The sequence below is a fragment of the Diachasma alloeum genome, unplaced genomic scaffold, assembly GCF_001412515.2.
Source record: "Diachasma alloeum isolate Michigan unplaced genomic scaffold, Dall2.0 Dall_scaffold_00709, whole genome shotgun sequence".
NCBI lineage: Eukaryota > Metazoa > Arthropoda > Insecta > Hymenoptera > Braconidae > Diachasma > Diachasma alloeum.
Genome location: NW_021680840.1, coordinates 28,744 through 39,685, shown reverse-complemented (window position 1 = coordinate 39,685; position 10,942 = coordinate 28,744). Strand labels below are relative to the sequence as shown.

General features: G+C 37.0%; 3 protein-coding genes across 15 annotated transcripts in view; 1 reads left to right on the top strand and 2 right to left on the bottom strand.

Annotated features, from left to right (window-relative positions):
• Positions 1 to 1,591, bottom strand: part of LOC107044277 (leucine-rich repeat and immunoglobulin-like domain-containing nogo receptor-interacting protein 2) — a 149,638-nt gene extending 148,047 nt beyond the window's left edge. The window contains exons 1-2 of the mRNA XM_015266075.1: positions 1,276 to 1,591; positions 1,000 to 1,209 (exon numbers count right to left, since the gene is read on the bottom strand). Of these exons, the coding sequence (XP_015121561.1) occupies positions 1,000 to 1,190 (191 nt within the window). The 5' untranslated portion in view covers positions 1,191 to 1,209; positions 1,276 to 1,591. The remainder of the gene's footprint in view (positions 1 to 999; positions 1,210 to 1,275) is intronic.
• A 408-nt stretch (positions 1,592 to 1,999) lies between these two features.
• Positions 2,000 to 5,670, top strand: LOC107044280. Of its 7 annotated transcripts, none has more exons than XM_015266088.1 (5): positions 2,000 to 2,833; positions 3,513 to 3,860; positions 4,148 to 4,894; positions 5,230 to 5,548; positions 5,590 to 5,670. In XM_015266088.1, the coding sequence occupies exons 2-5, from the start codon at positions 3,767 to 3,769 to the stop codon at positions 5,594 to 5,596; spliced, it is 1,167 nt and encodes a 388-aa protein (XP_015121574.1). In that variant the 5' UTR covers positions 2,000 to 2,833; positions 3,513 to 3,766; the 3' UTR covers positions 5,597 to 5,670. The 7 variants fall into 7 exon arrangements, with proteins under 7 accessions (XP_015121574.1, XP_015121576.1, XP_015121573.1 ...); XM_015266090.1 differs by having other exon boundaries at positions 4,148 to 4,509; positions 4,562 to 4,894; positions 5,230 to 5,667; XM_015266087.1 differs by having other exon boundaries at positions 2,000 to 2,210; positions 3,766 to 3,860; positions 5,230 to 5,667.
• Positions 5,671 to 6,474: 804 nt separating this feature from the next.
• On the bottom strand, positions 6,475 to 10,375 carry LOC107044278. Of its 7 annotated transcripts, none has more exons than XM_015266080.2 (4): positions 8,310 to 10,375; positions 7,275 to 8,021; positions 6,621 to 6,939; positions 6,475 to 6,579 (listed from the first exon to the last, which is right to left on the bottom strand). In XM_015266080.2, exons 1-4 carry the CDS (start codon positions 8,401 to 8,403, stop codon positions 6,573 to 6,575), a joined length of 1,167 nt encoding a protein of 388 aa, XP_015121566.1. In that variant the 5' UTR covers positions 8,404 to 10,375; the 3' UTR covers positions 6,475 to 6,572. The 7 variants fall into 7 exon arrangements, with proteins under 7 accessions (XP_015121566.1, XP_015121569.1, XP_015121563.1 ...); XM_015266083.2 differs by having other exon boundaries at positions 6,475 to 6,939; positions 7,275 to 7,607; positions 7,660 to 8,021; XM_015266077.2 differs by having other exon boundaries at positions 6,475 to 6,939; positions 8,310 to 8,657; positions 9,336 to 10,375.
• Positions 10,376 to 10,942: the final 567 nt, after the last annotated feature.

Here is a 10,942-nt window from a genome sequence, read left to right as displayed (position 1 = left end):
CCCCCGAAAACAAATGCCTTTGGGTGATCAAACATTGCACTTGAAATTTAAAAGTTCCAATTTCATTTCTCCTACCATTCTTTTCAATTCATTACGGGGAAACTACCCCCTCGGATCGTCCCCAAGGCAATTGGCTAAACAATCAACCTATTAGTAACAAATAACATGGACAGGTATGATGAATCGAGGTGAAGGGATGAAGCAGGTCGCAATCGGTTGAGGATCCTACTCGACAGCGAACATCACCGCTCGTTCCGCCCTCCGATTCCCCCATACGCGTTCCCCCCCACTCTGCGCCGTTATCGACGCTCTCACACGCTCCCTGTTTTACTTACAGGTACATACTCGCTACGAAATTTTGTGGTTGAAGCGTTTCCATAGGCGTTAGCAATCTCCCTTATAATCTCTGGCCCAAACGAGCAGCAACATGTCCCAAGTACCGATCGGGTGGGGGTAGCGCGGTCAATTTAAACGTCTCTTGAGAGAGAGCGATGAAGCGTTGTGATTGGAGCTCCCTCGAGCCAGTGGTACCAGCTCCTGGTGAAAAAAAAAACTACCGACGATGTTGCCACTTTTTCGCATGGATTATTTTTTCATTTATTAAAAAAAAACAATCTAAAAACCATTCATTGCGTGGAACAGATACAAATAAATCTGGTTAGCACTAAAAATAATTTTTAACCGGAGATACGCCCTAATATTGCCTGAATTTTGAATCCGAATGGGAAAATTTTTTTTGTTCAGCGATTGGTTTTCTGCAGGAAAACAATAGAAACCCCTCCGCCTCACCTCCTACATTTCCTCCGCGTCCGATTATCCTTAACACAATGGACTGAAAAAAATATTCTAGAAATTAAAATTGACGAGATTGGATCGTCATACAGACGATCACGTACATATGAAGTTCAAGTTGGACCATTTTTGCACACCCATTATACGAGTAACTAAAAAATTATTAATAAATAAACTATTTAACTCTAAAAACAGACATCCACTCACAGATGATAGAGTTCTATGCTGACAGCGTTGATATTAATGTCCTTAATGTTCTGAATATCTTCATTACATCTAACCCTGAGCCGCTCATTTTGGGGTCCCACAAGTTTACAGCTGCACGGTGTGGGACACAAGTGTCCACCGACAATTCCCAATGCTCCAGTTAGGAAGTATACGACCGACAGATTTCTCATAATTAGCAGTGGCTGGGAGCTGTATTGAATCCGAAAATCCAAAACTCATTAAATCACCCAGTCAGGGACCCAACTATAAACTTACCACCGAAACAAGCATGGGGGTCTTTCACATTGTCACTGTGGTTCACTCTTGAGTCAATATGTTGATTGTCCGTTGACAATCATCTTGACAATCAGCGAACATCATGACATGAAACCCTGCTCATTACATTATCTTCAGGCACTGTCCGAAAGTTAACTCAACTCCAAAATCTACATTATTTCTACTGAAAATCATTTCTTCATACTTATTAACAGTCAATAGCAATCATAAGAGTCCGCGAAAAATATTTTTTCCGACTTTTTATCTTCATCGAATTGTTCTGTAACTTTGGGATGTAACCAATGGTAACCAAAGAGTGCAGACTAAACTCGGAGCCAATAAAAAATAGAGACCAGGAGGCCGAAATTTAGAAAGGTGATGCGCTGGCAAAAGACTGTCGCTTATGTGTCGCTAGTTACGAATATAAAATGCAGGCGTCGCTTCGGCTCGTATATATTCAGGATGGGTCTAAACTAGGTACATCCGCAAATAATGGTCCAGGAAGTGGCGGCCATTTTTCTCAGCAGTTTCGGGGGTAGGGCCATCTAGAATCACTGTAGGGAACTGAAAAAGAGAATTTCTTTACCTGTTGTGAAAATTACCGATCGGAGAAGGGAATGCGAGTGTCCTCTATCATAATTTTATTGTAACGGAAAATTTGGATGTTTTATAGATGGCGATAGTAATCCACAAACCATCTATCAACGTTCTGTCAAGGGGTGCTCATCCTAAAATAATAACGAGAATGTGCATGGAAGCTATGTGCCCCGTTTTTTTCAAATAATTAATTAATTGTTAATGAATTAATTTATTGTATCGATGATGGTTATTCACTCTTTGAATTTAATCAGATATTTTTTTCGCAGTGCTCTATAATATTTCTTATTGCTGCGCTTAATTATATATAATTGGATTAACCTAAATTACCGGTGATGGTATTTAAAATTTTTAAAAATGATAAATAAATCGTTGTTCATTCTATCATCCCATACAAATAATTGTTGTTAATGTTTATTGTTAATAATTGGAAAAAAAAATTGGTTTCGGCGAGATTCGAACCCTGAGCCTCCAGCATATAAATCCATAACCTTATCCACTCTGCCAAAGGAGGCCATTTAACTTGGCATTTAGTTTTGTCTATAATACGATAATTATTAAATTTTATATTGTTTATGCATATAGTCCACCATAGTTCCAATTAATATCTTGTTTCTTCATTATTGGTGACTATCAAATAATCAAATAATTATTGCGAATAAATATAAATGATCTCGATAGAATCATAGATTTGTTTTCTGCATAAATTTTTTCATCATGTACTAATTAATTGTTTACTATGTCAACGAAGGTTATTACAATATTCCATTCAATCAAATCAATTATTGGAATCTGCCGTGAAGTGTTTTTTAATACCTGGCATTATTTAATTAGATTTGTTTGCATAAAAGTCAATATCAGATATTAATTATAAACAAATCACCAAAATTCCATCATCCCATGAGAAACTATTTGGATTGTTACGCTTAATTACTTGTGGTTGAATCATCAGAAATTACCGGTAATGACATTTGAAATAAAAAACAATTAATAATGAATGTTTGTACACATATTATCATCCCATAAAAATAATTGTTGTTAACGTTTATTGTTGATAAATGAAAACAAAAAAATTAGTTTCGGCGAGACTTGAACCCTGCCCCAAAATATTATGATTCCCATAATATTATCCACTTATTTATTTTATTTTTTTAAATCACTCTGCCAAAGCACTGTATTTGATTTGGAAATTTAATTATGCCTATACGATGGTCGTTATTACTCCTTACTTTTTTTTTTAATTTTCAAAAAATTGAAACGAATAGAGACTTGTATATTAATTTATTTTTTGTATTATCAAACAGTTAAAACAACGGTTGTTATCGTAACGTCACGACCGTTTGCAGGTAGTTTGAAAAACACTCCTTTTCAATGTTCAATTTTTTAAAGGAATTCATGGCGTTTTTTTATTAGAATTCCCTACGGCGAAGTGTAGTACTCCACGCCGGAGTTGAGGGAGGGAGTAGGCGAAGGGGTCTGAGCCAAATAATAATATTAATTTTTGAGAAAAAAAGGATAATTCCTCGGTAGACATTTTCATTTCTTTTATTATTGGAAATTTCCCTCAATTAAAAAAAGTTATGCTCGATTAGTTTTTCACTCCGGATTCATACCCACCAAAGTAATAATCGTATTTGGAGTTTCATTCCTGGAAAAGAGGGGAGTAATTCGGAACAGCCATATAGAAGGGAGGCAGCTCAAGTCATGAACGCCCGACAATAAACGACCTGACCATGGCAGGTGTACTCGTACAGGTATAAATCGATAGTCCCTACTCAGGAGAACTCAGTCGCAGGACTACTCCTCGCAGTTTCAACATCGTCACCGTCATCATTCAATCGAAATAGTGTTACGTGCATTTTATATTTTTGTAATTGTGTGTGACGTCTCCAGAATGAAAAGACCAAGTACGAGTGTCCTACCTACGGAGATTATTATTCACATATTTAAATACGTTCCCATACTATGGAAGATTAAACTGGAAAGAGGTATGGGCATCTTCTCTCGTTGTCTTTATAGAAAGGGGGGGAACATACCTTCATAGTGCCCAATTGGGACAGTTTCAAGTTGATCGCCAGATATGGGTGAATTCGCCAAACATTGGTTCAATTTAATTACGATTTTTTTTTTTGGAAAAAGGTGAAATAATTGAATTTGAAAAAATAATAATTAATTCGTTTCATTAGTCCTAGACCCTTAAAAAAAAAACTTTTCTCGTTGGGCCAAATTTCAAATAAGTGGCTCAACGCTCTGCTAAATTCGAAACTCATCTTAGTTTGCAGGCAATGGCAGGAGGCGAGCAAAGCTTCCTGGAGCGGTATTAGGCGATTAATTGTCGTTTCTCCCCGTCGGCGCAGAAACTCCCTTGGCATATATGTCCAAAATGATGAAATATATGTCTCAAGATATGACCAAATAATGATGGATGCCATTCTATCTCGTATTGGGCACAACATCACCCATCTATCATTTGAGTTGTTTTCTGTCGATCTGGATAAACATTTCTTCCTACTCATCGCGAAACATTGCACCAATGTGGAGAACTTCAGCAGCAGCGGATGGCAGAAATCAGCAGAGCTGAAGCACTTACTTTCTTGCAATACAAAATTAAGATCCATTTACTTGGATGGAGCAGAGGTGAGTTTAAGCGCATTGCAAGGCCGGAACTGGAAATGTTTGCACTTACTAGGTGGCATGCCGATTTGGGAAAAGGCTTCGAAGGAACGAGTAGTGGAACTCATAAATGGCAGTTCCGATTTGGAAGATTTGAGACTTGACACATGGTCGGAAGAAATTCGTGATGCCGTCGTAAAGAAGTCGAAATTGAAGTCCCTGGGTTATTGCGAAGAATTGTTTCGCTATGGTCGACGTCCGGAGTTAATTAATTTCCAGGGAATGCGATTATTGACGAGTTTGGCCCTATGTGATCTCGGGATAAAGGTGGATTGTGCAGAACGTTTCCTCAGGATGCTCATCCAAATATCCCTGTATTGTCCAAACTTCCAGGAATTATCAATACGAGGTGAAAATTCAATAAAAATGATATACTTCCATGAATTCTTAGTAATTAAGGATAATAATAGTGATAATAATAATGATCATAATAATAATAAGAATCATACTAAAAATACTAATAACAATAACAATCCATAATAGTAACTACCATAATAATAATATTCTTATTATTATGGTAGATAATAGGAGAAGCGGGGGGTGGTTATTATTATTTCATTGTATATCTATATTGAGAAAATTTAAGGGCGATGAGAAACAATATGTAAAAACTCGAGAGGGTATACGGAAGACGAATAATTCTGAATAATTATTTGCATAAAAATGTTTTTGCCTTCATTGCAGAGACGGCGGTATCAAATTCGGCGTATGAAGCGATGTTGGCTTTACCAAAACTTCATACCCTGGCCTTAGAAAATATCAAGTCCTTTGATGATACCATGCTCGTGCGGCTATCAAAGCTTCGCCGGTTAGCAGTGAAGAACGTTGGTTATAGCGTTGAAGGATTGCTGTCGTTTTTGGCCGAAGCCACCGATTTGGAGTATTTGGACATTAGCTGGAGTAGCCTATATATTGCAGAACTGGAGCAGATCATTAATGTTACATTCCATCGAAAGAACAAACTGAAGATCATCGTTCACCAACGTGATATGAATAAAATTGTATCCATGTCTCCAGGAAAACATGTGACGTTCGCCCAGTGGCATTATAAGCAACATACGCATTTCCTGCTCCGTCCATGAATAATTAATATGAATATAAATATGTAAAATCTATGGAATGGCGAATAACAACGAATTTTGTTGATAAAATAGTTGAGATTTCCAAATACTTGATTCATTTGGTAGTGGGGGGGGGCTTGTGTATAGATTGCACAATACACAAGCCCACGTCACCATAACATGATGTTCTATGGTTCTCTGCAGTTTCCCTACTGGCGCAGGTAGGGTTCATCCCCACAATGACAGGTCAATGAGGATTGGTGGCTTTTACAACAAATGGGACTGGAGTTAGTCTGTGGACATTGCTCCCACCAGGTGCACCGCTCAGGTAAACACAGTTCTAGATCGGCGGTCAATCACGGCGGATATCTCACGGAATACGCACAGAAAATTTATAATCAGTTGCAATTTAGCATATATTATTCGGTGTTCGGTGAAAATGCCATCTGAAAGAAAAACAATCAGGGGTCTTACAGACTTTCCACTGGAGTTATTGACGGAAATTTTCAAAAGTGTTCCTCCCACTTCGAAGATTGTACTAGAAAGAGGTATGTTTTTGGGATCTCGTTCTGTGCGTATTCCGTGAGATATCCGCCGTGATTGACCGCCGATCTAGAACTGTGTTTACCTGAGCGGTGCACCTGGTGGGAGCAATGTCCACAGACTAACTCCAGTCCCATTTGTTGTAAAAGCCACCAATCCTCATTGACCTGTCATTGTGGGGATGAACCCTACCTGCGCCAGTAGGGAAACTGCAGAGAACCATAGAACATCATGTTATGGTGACGTGGGCTTGTGTATTGTGCAATCTATACACAAGCCCCCCCCCCCTACCAAATGAATCAAGTATTTGGAAATCTCAACTATATTATCAACAAAATTCGTTGTTATTCGCCATTCCATAGATTTTACATATTTATATTCATATTAATTATTCATGGACGGAGCAGGAAATGCGTATGTTGCTTATAATGCCACTGGGCGAACGTCACATGTTTTCCTGGAGACATGGATACAATTTTATTCATATCACGTTGGTGAACGATGATCTTCAGTTTGTTCTTTCGATGGAATGTAACATTAATGATCTGCTCCAGTTCTGCAATATATAGGCTACTCCAGCTAATGTCCAAATACTCCAAATCGGTGGCTTCGGCCAAAAACGACAGCAATCCTTCAACGCTATAACCAACGTTCTTCACTGCTAACCGGCGAAGCTTTGATAGCCGCACGAGCATGGTATCATCAAAGGACTTGATATTTTCTAAGGCCAGGGTATGAAGTTTTGGTAAAGCCAACATCGCTTCATACGCCGAATTTGATACCGCCGTCTCTGCAATGAAGGCAAAAACATTTTTATGCAAATAATTATTCAGAATTATTCGTCTTCCGTATACCCTCTCGAGTTTTTACATATTGTTTCTCATCGCCCTTAAATTTTCTCAATATAGATATACAATGAAATAATAATAACCACCCCCCGCTTCTCCTATTATCTACCATAATAATAAGAATATTATTATTATGGTAGTTACTATTATGGATTGTTATTGTTATTAGTATTTTTAGTATGATTCTTATTATTATTATGATCATTATTATTATCACTATTATTATCCTTAATTACTAAGAATTCATGGAAGTATATCATTTTTATTGAATTTTCACCTCGTATTGATAATTCCTGGAAGTTTGGACAATACAGGGATATTTGGATGAGCATCCTGAGGAAACGTTCTGCACAATCCACCTTTATCCCGAGATCACATAGGGCCAAACTCGTCAATAATCGCATTCCCTGGAAATTAATTAACTCCGGACGTCGACCATAGCGAAACAATTCTTCGCAATAACCCAGGGACTTCAATTTCGACTTCTTTACGACGGCATCACGAATTTCTTCCGACCATGTGTCAAGTCTCAAATCTTCCAAATCGGAACTGCCATTTATGAGTTCCACTACTCGTTCCTTCGAAGCCTTTTCCCAAATCGGCATGCCACCTAGTAAGTGCAAACATTTCCAGTTCCGGCCTTGCAATGCGCTTAAACTCACCTCTGCTCCATCCAAGTAAATGGATCTTAATTTTGTATTGCAAGAAAGTAAGTGCTTCAGCTCTGCTGATTTCTGCCATCCGCTGCTGCTGAAGTTCTCCACATTGGTGCAATGTTTCGCGATGAGTAGGAAGAAATGTTTATCCAGATCGACAGAAAACAACTCAAATGATAGATGGGTGATGTTGTGCCCAATACGAGATAGAATGGCATCCATCATTATTTGGTCATATCTTGAGATATATATTTCATCATTTTGGACATATATGCCAAGGGAGTTTCTGCGCCGACGGGGAGAAACGACAATTAATCGCCTAATACCGCTCCAGGAAGCTTTGCTCGCCTCCTGCCATTGCCTGCAAACTAAGATGAGTTTCGAATTTAGCAGAGCGTTGAGCCACTTATTTGAAATTTGGCCCAACGAGAAAAGTATTTTTTTTAAGGGTCTAGGACTAATGAAACGAATTAATTATTATTTCTTCAAATTCAATTATTTCACCTTTTTCCAAAAAAAAAAAATCGTAATTAAATTGAACCAATGTTTGGCGAATTCACCCATATCTGGCGATCAACTTGAAACTGTCCCAATTGGGCACTATGAAGGTATGTTCCCCCCCTTTCTATAAAGACAACGAGAGAAGATGCCCATACCTCTTTCCAGTTTAATCTTCCATAGTATGGGAACGTATTTAAATATGTGAATAATAATCTCCGTAGGTAGGACACTCGTACTTGGTCTTTTCATTCTGGAGACGTCACACACAATTACAAAAATATAAAATGCACGTAACACTATTTCGATTGAATGATGACGGTGACGATGTTGAAACTGCGAGGAGTAGTCCTGCGACTGAGTTCTCCTGAGTAGGGACTATCGATTTATACCTGTACGAGTACACCTGCCATGGTCAGGTCGTTTATTGTCGGGCGTTCATGACTTGAGCTGCCTCCCTTCTATATGGCTGTTCCGAATTACTCCCCTCTTTTCCAGGAATGAAACTCCAAATACGATTATTACTTTGGTGGGTATGAATCCGGAGTGAAAAACTAATCGAGCATAACTTTTTTTAATTGAGGGAAATTTCCAATAATAAAAGAAATGAAAATGTCTACCGAGGAATTATCCTTTTTTTCTCAAAAATTAATATTATTATTTGGCTCCGACCCCTTCGCCTACTCCCTCCCTCAACTCCGGCGTGGAGTACTACACTTCGCCGTAGGGAATTCTAATAAAAAAACGCCATGAATTCCTTTAAAAAATTGAACATTGAAAAGGAGTGTTTTTCAAACTACCTGCAAACGGTCGTGACGTTACGATAACAACCGTTGTTTTAACTGTTTGATAATACAAAAAATAAATTAATATACAAGTCTCTATTCGTTTCAATTTTTTGAAAATTAAAAAAAAAGTAAGGAGTAATAACGACCATCGTATAGGCATAATTAAATTTCCAAATCAAATACAGTGCTTTGGCAGAGTGATTTAAAAAAATAAAATAAATAAGTGGATAATATTATGGGAATCATAATATTTTGGGGCAGGGTTCAAGTCTCGCCGAAACTAATTTTTTTGTTTTCATTTATCAACAATAAACGTTAACAACAATTATTTTTATGGGATGATAATATGTGTACAACCATTCATTATTAATTGTTTTTTATTTCAAATGTCATTACCGGTAATTTCTGATGATTCAACCACAAGTAATTAAGCGTAACAATCCAAATAGTTTCTCATGGGATGATGGAATTTTGGTGATTTGTTTATAATTAATATCTGATATTGACTTTTATGCAAACAAATCTAATTAAATAATGCCAGGTATTAAAAAACACTTCACGGCAGATTCCAATAATTGATTTGATTGAATGGAATATTGTAATAACCTTCGTTGACATAGTAAACAATTAATTAGTACATGATGAAAAAATTTATGCAGAAAACAAATCTATGATTCTATCGAGATCATTTATATTTATTCGCAATAATTATTTGATTATTTGATAGTCACCAATAATGAAGAAACAAGATATTAATTGGAACTATGGTGGACTATATGCATAAACAATATAAAATTTAATAATTATCGTGTTATAGACAAAACTAAATGCCAAGTTAAATGGCCTCCTTTGGCAGAGTGGATAAGGTTATGGATTTATATGCTGGAGGCTCAGGGTTCGAATCTCGCCGAAACCAATTTTTTTTTCCAATTATTAACAATAAACATTAACAACAATTATTTGTATGGGATGATAGAATGAACAACGATTTATTTATCATTTTTAAAAATTTTAAATACCATCACCGGTAATTTAGGTTAATCCAATTATATATAATTAAGCGCAGCAATAAGAAATATTATAGAGCACTGCGAAAAAAATATCTGATTAAATTCAAAGAGTGAATAACCATCATCGATACAATAAATTAATTCATTAACAATTAATTAATTATTTGAAAAAAACGGGGCACATAGCTTCCATGCACATTCTCGTTATTATTTTAGGATGAGCACCCCTTGACAGAACGTTGAAAGATGGTTTGTGGATTACTATCGCCATCTATAAAACATCCAAATTTTCCGTTACAATAAAATTATGATAGAGGACACTCGCATTCCCTTCTCCGATCGGTAATTTTCACAACAGGTAAAGAAATTCTCTTTTTCAGTTCCCTACAGTGATTCTAGATGGCCCTACCCCCGAAACTGCTGAGAAAAATGGCCGCCACTTCCTGTACCATTTGCGGATGTACCTAGTTTAGACCCATCCTATATTCATAAATAAGGGTGGGTTTTCAGATCCGATCAATTAGCCCCTCATGTATAGATATTCCAATTTTTTATTTTTTTCCTCATTGAAGTAGTTGTGAAGAAAATTGCGAGCTAATAAAAAACATTTGCTAGTTGGTACTTTTTTTAAAATAAATTTTTGAAAAATCACCCCTGAAAAAAAGGCGTTATCCCCCCTATTTAATTATTTCCAAAAAATTTTATCACAAATCGGTAGCAAATTGTTTGAAGATTTTTGCGNAAATGGCGTGCTAGGACCTCTAAAGATGGTGTTGAACCAGGGGAGACTCCTAGAACCCACTGGAAAATGTTGTCACAATTGCGCTTTTCAATTGAAAACAGACATCATCTTTAGAGAGATTTGTCATCTTTAAAGACTTCTGCACGCCATTTCTCGACCCGCTCTTTCATTTGAGTCCAAAAAAACATTCATATTTTGTCTGACATCTCTGCTACAAACTCGGGTCTTCAAATCGGGCCTTCAATTGAAAG